At 54.0% G+C, this 14,946-nt stretch overlaps 1 protein-coding gene across 1 annotated transcript in view; it reads right to left on the bottom strand.

The window, feature by feature from the left end:
* The window catches only part of glod4 (glyoxalase domain containing 4), a 24,976-nt gene extending 10,239 nt beyond the window's left edge, over nucleotides 1-14,737 (bottom strand). Inside the window, exons 1-5 of the mRNA XM_078224699.1 lie at nucleotides 14,608-14,737; nucleotides 9,490-9,539; nucleotides 7,815-7,935; nucleotides 6,509-6,653; nucleotides 5,064-5,200 (exon numbers count right to left, since the gene is read on the bottom strand). Of these exons, the coding sequence (XP_078080825.1) occupies nucleotides 5,064-5,200; nucleotides 6,509-6,653; nucleotides 7,815-7,935; nucleotides 9,490-9,539; nucleotides 14,608-14,697 (543 nt within the window). The 5' untranslated portion in view covers nucleotides 14,698-14,737. The remainder of the gene's footprint in view (nucleotides 1-5,063; nucleotides 5,201-6,508; nucleotides 6,654-7,814; nucleotides 7,936-9,489; nucleotides 9,540-14,607) is intronic.
* Between the last annotated feature and the right edge of the window lie 209 nt (nucleotides 14,738-14,946).

Genomic DNA, 14,946 nt, shown 5'->3' with positions numbered 1-14,946 from the left:
GGGGAGGGAGGGGGGGAGGGGGAGGGGGAGGGACGTGGAGGGGGAGGGACGTGGAGGGGGAGGGACGTGGAGGGGGAGGGACGTGGAGGGGGAGGGACGTGGAGGGGGAGGGACGTGGAGGGGGAGGGACGTGGAGGGGGAGGGACGTGGAGGGGGAGGGACGTGGAGGGGGAGGGACGTGGAGGGGGAGGGACGTGGAGGGGGAGGGACGTGGAGGGGGAGGGACGTGGAGGGGGAGGGACGTGGAGGGGGAGGGACGTGGAGGGGGAGGGACGTGGAGGGGGAGGGACGTGGAGGGGGAGGGACGTGGAGGGGGAGGGGACGTGGAGGGGGAGGGACGTGGAGGGGGAGGGACGTGGAGGGGGAGGGACGTGGAGGGGGAGGGACGTGGAGGGGGAGGGACGTGGAGGGGGAGGGACGTGGAGGGGAGGGACGTGGAGGGGGAGGGACGTGGAGGGGGAGGGACGTGGAGGGGGAGGGACGTGGAGGGGGAGGGACGTGGAGGGGGAGGGACGTGGAGGGGGAGGGACGTGGAGGGGGAGGGACGTGGAGGGGGAGGGACGTGGAGGGGGAGGGACGTGGAGGGGGAGGGACGTGGAGGGGGAGGGACGTGGAGGGGGAGGGACGTGGAGGGGGAGGGACGTGGAGGGGGAGGGACGTGGAGGGGCAGGGACGTGGAGGGGGAGGGACGTGGAGGGGGAGGGACGTGGAGGGGCAGGGACGTGGAGGGGCAGGGACGTGGAGGGGCAGGGACGTGGAGGGGCAGGGACGTGGAGGGGCAGGGACGTGGAGGGGCAGGGACGTGGAGGGGCAGGGACGTGGAGGGGCAGGGACGTGGAGGGGCAGGGACGTGGAGGGGCAGGGACGTGGAGGGGCAGGGACGTGGAGGGGCAGGGACGTGGAGGGGCAGGGACGTGGAGGGGCAGGGACGTGGAGCGGGCAGGGACGTGGAGCGGGCAGGGACGTGGAGCGGGCAGGGACGTGGAGCGGGCAGGGACGTGGAGGCGGGGGGGGCAGGGACGTGGAGGGGCAGGGACGTGGAGGGGCAGGGACGTGGAGGGGCAGGGACGTGGAGGGGCAGGGACGTGGAGGGGCAGGGACGTGGAGGGGCAGGGACGTGGGGGGGCAGGGACGTGGAGGGGGCAGGGACGTGGAAGGGGGAGGGACGTGGAGGGGGAGGGACGTGGAGGGGGAGGGACGTGGAGGGGGAGGGACGTGGAGGGGGAGGGACGTGGAGGGGGAGGGACGTGGAGGGGGAGGGACGTGGAGGGGGAGGGACGTGGAGGGGGAGGGACGTGGAGGGGGAGGGACGTGGAGGGGGAGGGACGTGGAGGGGGAGGGACGTGGAGGGGGAGGGACGTGGAGGGGGAGGGACGTGGAGGGGGAGGGACGTGGAGGGGAGGGACGTGGAGGGGAGGGACGTGGAGGGGAGGGACGTGGAGGGGAGGGACGTGGAGGGGAGGGACGTGGAGGGGAGGGACGTGGAGGGGAGGGACGTGGAGGGGAGGGACGTGGAGGGGAGGGACGTGGAGGGGGAGGGACGTGGAGGGGGAGGGACGTGGAGGGAGGGACGGGAGTGACGTGGAGGGGGGAGTGACGTGGAGGGGGAGTGACGTGGAGGGGGAGTGACGTGGAGGGGGAGTGACGTGGAGGGGGAGTGACGTGGAGGGGGAGTGACGTGGAGGGGGAGTGACGTGGAGGGGGGGAGTGACGTGGAGGGGGAGTGACGTGGAGGGGGGAGTGACGTGGAGGGGGAGTGACGTGGAGGGGGAGTGACGTGGAGGGGGAGTGACGTGGAGGGGGAGTGACGTGGAGGGGGAGTGACGTGGAGGGGAGTGACGTGGAGGGGGAGTGACGTGGAGGGGAGTGACGTGGAGGGGGAGTGACGTGGAGGGGGAGTGACGTGGAGGGGGAGTGACGTGGAGGGGGAGTGACGTGGAGGGGGAGTGACGTGGAGGGGGAGTGACGTGGAGGGGGAGTGACGTGGTGGGGAGTGACGTGGAGGGGGAGTGACGTGGAGGGGGAGTGACGTGGAGGGGGAGTGACGTGGAGGGGGAGGGCTGTGGGAGGGGGAGTGACGTGGAGGGGGAGTGACGTGGAGGGGGAGTGACGTGGAGGGGGAGTGACGTGGAGGGGGAGTGACGTGGAGGGGGAGTGACGTGGAGGGGGAGTGACGTGGAGGGGGAGTGACGTGGAGGGGGAGTGACGTGGAGGGGGAGTGACGTGGAGGGGGAGTGACGTGGAGGGGAGTGACGTGGAGGGGGAGGGCTGTGGGAGGGGAGTGACGTGGAGGGGGAGTGACGTGGAGGGGGAGTGACGTGGAGGGGGAGTGACGTGGAGGGGGAGTGACGTGGAGGGGGAGTGACGTGGAGGGGGAGTGACGTGGAGGGGGAGTGACGTGGAGGGGGAGTGACGTGGAGGGGGAGTGACGTGGAGGGGGAGTGACGTGGAGGGGGAGTGACGTGGAGGGGGAGTGACGTGGAGGGGGAGTGACGTGGAGGGGGAGGGCTGTGGGAGGGGGAGGGCGGGGCCACAGGTGACAAACTCTGCGCTGACTCCCTCTCATCCGGCTGCCAGTTCGATTTGCAATCTGGGGCAGCCGGGATTTTGCGGGATCTGCACCTTCTCCCCGCAGGGGGATAGGTCCCAGTGGTTGAATAGATGTAGCTTCTAGCAAGCATCATTTTTCATTCTCGTGTCTGTATGATGAGTGCAAGACAAAACATTTCAACAGCATTCTTCTTATTTTCAACCATACTCAAGCTCTGTGACTACCACGTAGACATTTAGTCTCTCCCCTAACTGCTTACCCAGCTGAAGACTTCAAGGTAAGCAACAGCTTTTAAGTTTCTTTATTGGTGTCACAAGTAGGCTTACATTAACACTGCAATGAAGTTACTGTGAAAATCCCCTAGTCGCCACACTCTGGCGCCTGTTCGGGTACACTGAGGGAGAATTTAGCACGGCCATTCCACCTAACCAGCACGTCTTTTGGACTGTGGGAGGAAACCGGAGCACCCGGAGGAAACCCACGCAGACACGGGGAGAACGTGCAGACTCCACACAGACAGTGACCCAAGGCTGGAATTGAACCCGGGTCCCTGGCGCTGTGGGGCAGCAGTGCTGACCACTGTGCCACCGTGCCGCCCTTAACAGTGAGATGTTAACGGGGTTGCAGAGCCCAAGCTCACTAACCCAGCGATCTGCCGTTAGGATTCGGAAGCTGAGTGCTGACCATCCACCAAAACTTCGTCAAGTGTGTTTTTCATGGCACCTGGCAACTGGTTTGGCCAACATTTCGATGATGAAGATCAACTCAGAGAAGGCGATCTAATCAAAGAACGCTTAGGGCAGCACGATGGCACAGTGGTTAGCATTGCTGCCTCACAGCGCCAGGGACCCGGGTTCGATTCCCGGTTTGGGTCACTGTCTGTGTGGAGTCTGCACATTCTCCCCGTGTCTGCGTGGGTTTCCTCCGGGTGCTCCGGTTTCCTCCCACAGTCTGAAAGACGTGCTGGTTAGGGTGCATTGGCCCTAGATTGCCCCTTAGGGTTTTAGTAACAAACCAACACACATTGATTTACAGACTCGGACTGTGTCCATGATTCCGATCCCTCTCCGCGATGGTCCAGGGGCACTTCGAGAGGAATTGGGTTGCTCAGGTGGGTGTGAAATTTAATCATATTAGCAGGAAGCAAAATAAACAATTGTTTTTGTATGGCGCCTGTCACGATGACCGGACCTCTCAAAGCACCGTACAGCCAATTCCGCACTTTGGAGTTCAGTCACTGTCCTAATGGAGGAAAGCACAGTAAGAAGTCTCACAACACCAGGTTAAAGTCCAACAGGTTTATTTGGTAGCAAATACCATAAGCTGTCGGAGCACTGCTCCTTCGTCAGATGGAGTGGATATCCGCTCTCAAACAGGGCATACAGAAACACAAACTCAAGTTACAGAATACTGATTAGAATGCGAATCTTTACAGCTAATCAAGTCTTAAAGATACAGACAATGTGAGTGGAGAGAGCATTTGGCACAGGTTAAAGAAATGTGTATTGTCTCCAGACAGGACAGCCAGTGAGATTCTGCAGGACCAGGCAAGCTGTGGGGTCACGGCATTCGGCCTCTAATATACGGGTAAGCGTTCTCCAAGGCGGCCTTCGCGGCACACGACAGCGCAGAGTCACTGAGCAGAAACTGATAGCCAAGTTCCGCACACATGAGGACGGCCTCAACCGGGATCTTGGGTTCATGTCACACTATCTGTAACCCCCACAGCTTGCCTGGACCTGCAGAATCGCACTGGCTGTCCTGTCTGGAGACAATACACATTTCTTTAACCTCTGCCTAATGCTCTCTCCACTCACATTGTCTGTATCTTTAAGACTTGATTCGCTGTAAAGATTCGCATTCTAATCAGTATTCTGTAACTTGAGTTTGTGTCTCTGTATGCCTTGTTTATGAGCAGATATCCACTCCATTTGACGAAGGAGCAGCGCTCCGAAATCTGATGGCATTTGCTACCAAATAAACCTGTTGGACTTTAACCTGGTGTTGTTAAAACTCTTACTGTGTTTACCCCAGTCCGCCGGCATCTCCACATCATGACTAATGGAGGAAACGCAGCAACCAATTTGTGTACAGCAAGCTACCACAAATAGGAGCTTGTGACGACACGGTGGTACAGTGGTTAGCACTGCTGCCCCACAGCGCCAGGGACCCGGGTTCGATTCCCGGATTGGGTCACTGTCTGTGCGAAGTCTGCACTTTCTCCCCGTGTCTGCGTGGGTTTCCTCCGGGTGCTCCCGTTTCCTCCCACAGTGCGAAAGACGTGCTGGTTAGGGTGCATTGGCCGTGCTAAATTCTCCCTCAGTGTTACCCAAACAGGCGCCGGAGTGTGGCGACCAGGGGATTTTCACAATAACCTCATTGCAGTGTTAATGTAAGCCCACTTGTGACACGAATAAATAAGCTTTAAACTGGTCTGAAACTGCATCCATTTCAGTGTCTGCATCGCCTCAGAAGTGGTAATATTTTTACAGGTGGTGTGGTGATAGCTCACCTGGTCATCTGCATACCCGAGCAGGGCACACTTCTTGGTATCATTCTTCTCGTAGACTTTCATCCCAAGCAAATTGGACCAGTAATCGATTGAGCGCTGGAGGTCCGACACAGCCAAGGTTACCTTCTGCACGGGATCTGCACAAGCAGCACTGCATCAGCATCACATGAAGTGAGTAACAAAATAATCCAACACAACAGTTCCAATTTCCCTTTGGTTAATCCGCCCGCCCGTGCTGTAACCCGATGCACAGCCTTTCCCAACAGGTGCAAGGTGCACCTGAGACACAAGGGCTGCTTGTAGCAATAGTGAAGCTGTTCCTTAATCCCACAAATATGGGTTCAGCAGCCATGCCTGTCGGAGCGGGTAACACATGGCTTTCTGTCGGGTAGTTAGGAGCATTGGCACTGAAAGGGTTAAATGGGCCAGGCCTCAGTTGATACACCTGGTCTATTTGTCGAACTGCATTTTGATTAGTTCATTTTGACTCTTTTTGTGAAGTCAGGCTGTTCTTAACTTCCATGTGGAACCATAGAAACCCTACAGAGCAGAGAGAGGCCATTCAGCCCATCGGGTCTGCTCCGACTCTCCGAAAGAGCATCCCACCCAGGCCCTCCCCTCTGCCCTATCTCCGTAACCCCGTGCATTTACTACGGCCAATCCACCTAACCTGCACACCTTTGGAGTGTGGGAGGAAACCGGAGCACCCAGAGGAAACACGGGGATAAACTCTACCCAGGCATACCACCCTATCCCTGTGACTCAACCTGTTAATCCCACTAATCCCCCGAATCGACACGTCTTTGGACACTAAGGGGCAATTTAGTATGGCCAATCCACCTAACCCGCACATCTTTGGAGTGCGGGAGGAAACCAGAGCACCCGGAGGAAACCCACGCAGACACGGGGAGAATGTGCAAACTCCACACAGTCACCCGCGGCTAGAATCGAACCCGGGTCCCTGACGCTGCGAGGCAGCAGTGCTAACCCACTGTGCCACCCCATTTTATAAAATCTAAAATGATTCAATTCACATCTTGCTCATTCGACCGACCAAACTGGGTGCAGGACGCTTACAAACAGCAGCCGATAAACAGCTGGACGGCACGGTGGTTAGCACTGCTGCTTCACAGCGCCGGGGACCTGGGTTCGATTCCAGTCTCAGGTCACTCTGTGTGTGAAGTTTGCACGTTCTCCCCGTATCTGCGCGGGTTTCCTCCGGGTGCTCCGGTTTCCTCCCACAGTCCAAGGATGTGCGGGTTAGGATGATTGGCCATTGCTAAATTGCCCCTTAAGTGTCAGGGGGGGTTAGCAGGATAATGGGGTTGCAGGGATAGGGCCTGGGTAGGATCATTATCAGTGCAGGTTCGATGGGCTGAATGGCCTCCTTCTGCACTGAAGGGAGTCCACGAATATAGTCCAGAATGAGAATCAGTCCCACAAACCTGTCTTTGGCCGTTCCTTATTCACCAAAAAGAACTTGTATCCTCCGGGATCCTCTGTTATAAACACCCCATCCTGATTTTCAGTCAGCGTCCATCCCTGTTTCTTGGCTTTGACGACTGCCTCACTCGACTGAATGGTAATTCCCTGTGGGGAAATATAATAATAATTAAACATCGCCAACATACATTCGACTTTAGATGTTCTTCTCGCAAGGAAAAACCTTTCTGTTCCATCATATTTACAACGTGGTGCCAATCGGTCCCTCGGGCCTACAACACCATCTATTAAACGGGCGGCACGGTGGCACAGCGGTTATCCCTGCTGCCTCACAGCTCCAGCGACCCGGGTTCGATTCCCGGCTTGGGTGACTGTCTGTGCGGAGTCTGCACGTTCTCCCCGTGTCTGCATGGGTTTCCTCCGGGTGCTCCGGTTTCCTCCCACACTCCAAAGGTGTGCAAATGAGATGCATTGGCCATTGCTAAATTGCCCCTTAGTGTTGGGGGGATTAGCAGGGTGAATATGTGGGGTTATGGGGATAGGGTGGGATTGTGGTCGGTGTAGGCTCAATGGGCCGAATGGCCTCCTTCTGTACTGTATGGATTCTATGTGCAGGTTGGGTGCATGCTAAATTGCCCCTTAGTGTCCCGGGATGCATAGGTTAGCGGGATTAGCAGGGTAAATATGTGGGGTGATGGGGAATAGGGCCTAGGTGGGATTGTGGTCGGTGCAGACTCGATGGGCTGAATGGCCTCCTTCTGCACTGTAGGGATTCTATTTCTATAATCTCTCCTGCCCTCTACACAAACCCAGACCTTCCCCCATTCAACAACATGAAGCTACAGTTAATCATAGAATCATAGAAACCCTACAGTGCAGAAGGAGGCCATTCGGCCCATCGAGTCTGCACCGACCACAATCCCACCCCACATATTTACCCGCTAATCCCTCTAACCTACGCATCCCAGGACTCTAAGGGGCAATTTTTAATCTGGCCAATCAACCTAACCCGCACATCTTTGGACTGTGGGAGGAAACCGGAGCACCCGGAGGAAACCCACGCAGACACGAGGAGAATGTGCAAACTCCACACAGACAGTGACCCGAGCCGGGAATCGAACCCGGGACCCTGGAGCTGTGAAGCAGCAGTGCTAACCACTGTGCTACCGTGCCGCCTATCTATCTATTGCAACTCCTTATATCCGTCGTTACATATCCTTCGATATTTTCACTCAACAAAATTCTACCCCCTATATTTCAGGCAGAATCAGAAATCTAAGTGAAATGCTATGTAGAAAACAATCTCACCAGGAAGTCATTCCCCAAGCGATAGTCCCCTACTCCATAATTATACGTCAATTCTGACACAAAGTGGTTGTCCTCAGGGCCAAACCCCACCATGGTTTTACTCCATTTTCCATCGTAGGGGCTGTAAAACAATTTAGAAAGCGTTTAGAAGATCAAACCTGTGCTGTGTGATGTCCTCATCTACCAACTAACATCTTCACATCAGAAACTGGATGGGAGATGGCTGCTTTGGTCCTTGCGTCTGCTCCGGCCTCCAACAAACCAGTGGCTGTTCTTCCACCTCAGTGTAACCATCCTGCACTATCCCTATAGCCTGCCATCCCCGGCACGGTGGCACAGTGGTTAGCACTGCTGCCTCACAGCGCCAGGGACCCGGGTTCAATTCCCGGTTCGGGTCACTGCTGGTGTGGAGTCTGCACCTTCTCCCCGTGTCTGCGTGGGTTTCCTCCGGGTGCTGCGGTTTCCTCCCACAGTCTAAAGATGTGCGGGTTAGGTTGATTGGCTATGCCAAAATTGCCCCTTAGTGTCTCGGGGGTTGGCAGGGTAAATGTGTGGGGTTACAGGAATAGGGCCTGGGTGGGTCTGTGGTCAGTGCAGCATCGATGGGCCGACTGGCCTCCTTGGGCACTGTAAGATTGTATGAATACTGAAAGGTCCAACGACCTCTGTCTTCAAATATATTCAAGAACTGAACAGCCATCTCCCAATTCCAAAGGGTCACAGCCCAGCCCTGTTGAGTGAAGAAATATTTTCCTCTACTGAATGGCTGATCTGCCTTGGTCTTTATCCGTGGCACATTGATATAAAAAGTGCTTTGAATTTACTATGAACAGGAGAAATCGTCTCCCTTCTCTCCCCCACTCCAACTCTGGGCAATTAGAGGAATTTACCCGTGATCAGTTGATGATCCTTCAGCAATTGGGTTGACGGCAGAAATGAGAATTACAAGGGGGCACAAGTTCAAGGTAAGGGGGGGAAAGGTTCAGTGGAGATGTGCGGGGGAAGTTTTTTAGACAGAGGGTGGTGGGGGCCTGGAATGCGCTGCCAAGTGAGGCGGTTGAGGCAGTTACATTTGCCACATTTAAGGCTTATCTTGATTGGCATATGAGCAGATGGGGAATAGAGGGATACAGTCGGTTGGTTTAGATAGGACATGATTGGTGCAGGCTTGGAGGGCCGAAAGGCCTGTTCCTGTGCTGTACTTTGTTCTATAAAAACACTCTCGATGCGACCTTGCGCAATTACGGAGATTCACAGGTTTACCAGAAATCAAGTGAAGAATTGTATAACCGTGGTGTCCTTCAAGCATTGTCCCCACAATGGGCGTCACGGTGGTTAGCACTGCTACCTCACAGGGCCTGGGATCTGGGTTCGATTTCCGGCTTGGGTCACTGTCGAGTCTGCACATTCTCCCCATGTCTGTGTGGGTTTCCTCCGGGTGCTCCGGTTTCCTCCCACACGCCAAAGATGTGCAGGTTAGGTGCATTGGCCATGCTAAATTGCCCCTTAGTGTCCAGTAGGATGCGTAGGTTAGAGGGATTAGCGGGGTAAATATGCGGGGTTGCGGGGATAGGGCCTGGGTGGGATTGTGGTCGGTGCAGACTCGATGGGCCGAATGGCCTCCTTCAGCAGTGTCGGGATTCTATGAAAGCAATCATTAGAAGGCTGTACACACCCGTTGCAGCTCGCTTTGCAACCTTCTTCAAACTCTTCGTGCCTCAGGACCTGTGTAAACACCCAAAGCGAGAAAGTCAAAGGCAAAACCAATGTTCTTCCACATCACTGTCACTAATCACCCCCCCCCCCCCATTCCAGAACACACATTCTATACGGGAATACAATCACACCAGGGCTGGCTTTTCTCCAACATGTAGCCATTATTCACGCGAGCTTTGATGGCTGGTTTCCTTGGCATGCTATTGAGAGTCATCCAAACCTCAAGCGTTACTCATAGCATCACAGAACCCCATAGAATCCCTAGTGTGCAGAAGACCATTCGGCCCATCCAGTCTGTACTGAGTCTTCCCGACAGAGCATCTTAGCCAGGCCCACCGCCCTCCCCATCTTCGTAACCCCACACAGTCCTTGGGTGGCTGTCAGTGTGGAGTTTGCACGTTCTCCCCATGTCTGCATGGGTTTCCTCCCACACTCCAAAGATGTGCAGGTTAGGGGCATTGGCCATGCTAAATTGCCCCTTTTAGTGTTCCAGGATGTGTAGGTTTCGAGGGATTAGCGGGGTAAATATGTGGGGTTATGGGGATAGGGCCTGGGTGGGATTGTTGTCGATTCAGACTCGATGGGCCGAATGGCATCCTTCAGCATTGTAGGGGTTCTATGAAAGTGCCCACCACCTGCCCCATCTCCGTAACCCCACACAATCCTTGGGTCACTGTCTGTGCGGAGTTTGCATGTTCTCCCCGTGTCTGCATGGGTTTCCTCCGGGTGCTCCAGTTTCCTCCCACACTCCAAATATGTGCGCGTTGGGTGGATCGTTGGCAATGCTCCTGGGTTCCGGAGATGGAGTGGAGGGGCGAGCCTGGGTGGGATGCCCTTTCGAAGAGTCCGTGCAGACTGGATGGGCCGAATGGCTTGTGGTTTGCACTATACAGATTTCCTAAACCGGGATGTTGGATTTATGTCACATTATCAGTAACCCCCACAGCTTGCCTCCTGGACTTGCAGGCTGTCCTGTCTGGAGACAATACACATCTCTTTAACCTGTGCTTAATGCTCCCTCCACCCACATTGTCTGTATCTTTAAGATCTGGCTGGCTGTAGGGATTCGCATTCTAATCAGTATTCTGTAACTTGATTTTTGTGTCTCTGTGCCCTGTTTGAGAGCACATTTCCACTCCACCTGACGAAGGAGCAGCGCTCCGAAAGCTTATGGTATTTGCTACCAAATAAACCTGTTGGACTTTAACCTGGTGTTGTCAAAACTCTTACCAGATTCTACAGAGCAGGGAGTGGCAGCAGAGCTGGTTTGTGAGGGACATTAGTGAACTCATTTTTCTTCGAATGTCATATTCATGATTGATTATTGTCACATGTATTAACACAGTGAAAAGTATTGTTTCTTGCGCGCTATACGGACAAAAGCATACTGTTCATAGAGAAGGAAATGAGAGAGTGCAGAATGTAGTGTTACAGTCATAGCTAGGGTGTAGAGAAAGATCAACTTAATATTGTTGGCAGCAGGGAAGAAGCTGTTCTTGAGTCGGTTGGTACGTGACCTCAGACTTTTGTGTCTTTTTCCCTGACGGAAGAAGGTGGAAGAGAGAATGTCCGGGGTGTGTGGGGTCCTTAATTAAGCTGGCTGCTTTGCCGAGGCAGCGGGAAGTGGAGACAGAGTCAATGGATGGGGGGCTGGTCACTTCTGCTGATATAATCCTACTGATATAAAACTAAATGGACAAACTAGTCTTTTGAAAAAAGACTGAGGGGGTGACCTAATCTCTCTCTCCAGATACCATGTCCACAGAGGGCATTGGCGACCGTGGACTGCTGCTTGACAAGTGGTTTGTGGCTTTCTCCTGCAGGTGGTCCAGCTGCAGCGCGATTATTAGTCCAGGCCTCTGGGTTATTAACCTGGCAAAAAGAACACGACACTGCAGGACCTGCACACAGCTCGAATATTGCTTCTCTCTCACGAGGACGAGGGCAGCAAGTTCGAATGAGAATGACAATACATCACTTCATAATCACAGAATCATACAGTGCAGAAGAGGCCCTTCGGCCCATTGAGTCTGCACCAACTGATCCCATCTGCCAGCACTTGGCCCATAGCCTTGAATGTTATGATGTGCCAAGTGCTCATCCAAGTACCTTTTAAAGGATGCGAGGCAACCCGCCTCCACCACCCTCCCGGGCAGCGCATTCCAGACCATCACCACCCTCTGGGTAAAAAAGTTTTTCCTCACATCCCCCTCTAAACCTCCTGCCCCTCACCTGTGTCCCCTCGTGACCGGCCCTTCAACCGAGCTGCTCCTTATCCACTCGGTCCACACCCCTTATAATCTTGTGATTAAGGGCGGCACGGCGGCACAGTGGTTAGCACTGCTGCCTCACAGCGCCAGGGACCCAGGTTCGATTCCCGGCTTGGGTCACTGTCTGTGCGGAGTCTGCATGTTCTCCCCGTGTCTGTGTGGGTTTCCTCCGGTTTCCTCCCACAGTCCAAAAGACGTGCTGGTTAGGTGGATTGGCCGTGCTAAATTCTCCCTCAGTGTACCCGAACAGGAGCTGGAGTGTGGCGACTAGGGGATTCTCACAGTAACCTCATTGCAGTGTAAGCCTACTAATAAATAAACTTTAACTTTTTAAACTTTGTACACCTCGTTCTGGCCACCCCTCAACGTCTGTTCACATGGGATCAGACAGGGAGACTGCTCTTGGTCAGCCGGTCAGCACCAATAGGGATAAGAGGAACTGGATAAGAGGCGGTTGCGGATGAGATGAACTTGGTGACAAATGAGGGAATGATGTGGGTTCAGACTTTGGTCATCGTGAAGTTTGCTTTGCAGAGCAAGATGCAGCAAGGGAATGAGGTGTCCCAATCCGGATGGCAAAGAAGCTTCTAGAACTCGGTGGTGAGTGAGGACAGAAGAGAGAGATTGGAGTTGATTAATGATTGAGAACAGATAGAAGTTGCCTGGGCTCATCTTTGAAGTATCTTTCAGGATAAGGGGTAAACCTTTTAGAACTGAGGTGAGGAGAAATTTCTTCACCCAGAGGGTGGTGAATGTGTGGAATTCACTACCACAGGAAGTAGTTGAGGCCAAAACATTGTCTGATTTCAAGAAGAAATTAGATATAGCTTTTGTTTGCGCCTTTCGGTGATTTATTTCTAATCAAAAAAGCCAATTCAAATCAAGTCCAGTCATGGTCCCCACAAGAGAGGCAAACAAGATCCAAGCTGACAGGATGAGGCATTTATCCCCCTCCTCCCCTCCCCCCGGGGCAAAAAGGACATCCCAGCTGTGCCAATCCATCCACATAACCAAGTCTCTCATCCTCAGAACCATTCCCGCAAATCTTTCCAGCACACTCTCCAATGCGTTCACATCATTCCTTAAGCTCAGTGAGTAGGATTGGATACACCACTCACAGAATCCCTACAGTACAGGAGGAGGCCATTCGGCCCATCGAGCCTGACAACAATCCCATCCAGGCCCTATCCCCATAACCCCATGTATTTATCCTAGCTAGTCCCCTTGACACCAAGGGGCAATTTAGCATGGCCAATCCACCTAACCCACACATCTTTGGACTGTGGGAGGAAACTGGAGCGCCCGGAGGAAACCCACGCAGACACGGGCAGTCACCCAAGCCGGGAATCGAATCCGGGTCCCTCGCACTGTGAGACAGCAGTGCTAACCCACTGTGACACCGTGCCGTCCCACTCCTGTTGAGGTCAACTAAAAGTTCATCATCACTCACTTACTTTAGTACTCCGTGCCTCGATTAGAAAGCCCAGCCTTTTTGACCACTTTCTGAACCTACCCTGCCGCCTCCAACAACTTGTGCACACAGTCCCACTCCACCCTCAGGTTCCTCTGCACTCACTTTGGAGTTGCAGTCTTCATTTTATATAGGTCTTTTTTTAAAAAAAAAAAGCAGAAGGCTGAGGGGGAGACAACTTTGATTAAATGCTAAATTGCACTTATTCCAGAGTTAGCGAGAAGTTGTGCTAACACCTCCTCTCCACACTGTCAACAGAAGAACGGGCTTTTTCAGTTTCTGCAGAAGCTGCAGTCTGTGGAACTCTACATTAGTCAGTGCCACTTACAATCAAGGGAAAATAGGTCGACAATTTGTCAGGCCATTCATTTTAGCCAGAGTTGCATAAAAATGTTGTGCAAAACACCTGGTGGTGAAAATGTAGCTTCAGCAAAAGGACAAAGAACTCCAAAGATGTGCGGATTAGGTTGATTGGCTGCGCTAAATTGCCCCTTAGTGTCAGGGAATTAGCAGGGTAAATACATGGGGTTACAGGGATAGGGCCTGGGCACGATTGTTGCTGGTGTAGGCTCGATGGGCCAAATGGCCTCTTTCTGCACTGTAGGGATTCTAGGATTCCACATTAACAGTGCTATATAAATGCAAATTATTGCTGTTTTGACAATGCACTGCTTATTGTCTCAAGAGTGACCAACTTGTGGGAGGAGCAGTGGCAAAAGCATTTTTTTTTTGGGTGGCACAGTGGTTAGCGCTGCTGCCTCACAGCAGCAGGGACCCGGGTTCAATTCCATCCTCAGGTGACCAACTGTGTGGAGTCTGCACATTCTCCCCACGTCTGTGTGGGTTTCCTCCGGGTGCTCCGGTTTCCTCCCACATTCTGAAAGATGCGCGGGTTAGGTTGATTGGCTATGCTAAATTGCCCCTTAGTGTCAGGGGAATCAGCAGGGTAAATATGTGGGGTTACAGGGATAGGGCCTGGGTGGGATTGTGGTCGGTGCAGACTCAATGGGCCGAATGGCCTCTTTCTGCACTGTAGGGATTCTATAATTCAATGAAATAATTTACCTGAATCACAAGGTTAAACATTAACACTGAATCTCCTTTGAGAAAATGAAATGAAAGGCCTGACTTTGCACTGTTTATTTGCAGAGGCGGAGGTTTATGATTAGAAAGCACTATTTTCCCTAAGGGCAAATGAGGTGGAGAGGGAGAGCTGAGGAACTGAGCCATTGATTTGGGGTTTGGGGGGGGGGCAGAGTGTTGATCTATTCCAGTTAATAAAACACACAAACTGCACCTTTCACATTTCACGCAGTTACAAACAATCCGAACTCACAGTCATGCCCAGAACATCCCTGTAAAACCTGACGCTGCGAGCCCGGTCTCCCACTTTGAAGACAAAATGCAGCGCCCTGCCCAGCACCATGACTGCCTGAAACTGACCCAGCCGCTCACGTGACCGCCGCCTCACGTGACCCACCCTCACATTGCTACATTGCCGCGCAGGCGCGCCGCCCAGCAGCTGCCTGCATGTCTCCCTCAGCAATGGGTTTGTGTACCAGTAAATGAATGGCCACAGACTGAGTCCATGCTGTCCATTCCACCCTGGGGAAAGTGAACTGTGTGTGTGTAAAAACAGTAAGAAGTCTCACAACACCAGGTTAAAGTCCAACAG

This window comes from Mustelus asterias, chromosome 12 (genome assembly GCF_964213995.1).
Source record: "Mustelus asterias chromosome 12, sMusAst1.hap1.1, whole genome shotgun sequence".
NCBI lineage: Eukaryota > Metazoa > Chordata > Chondrichthyes > Carcharhiniformes > Triakidae > Mustelus > Mustelus asterias.
This window is presented reverse-complemented; position numbering and strand designations above follow the sequence as displayed.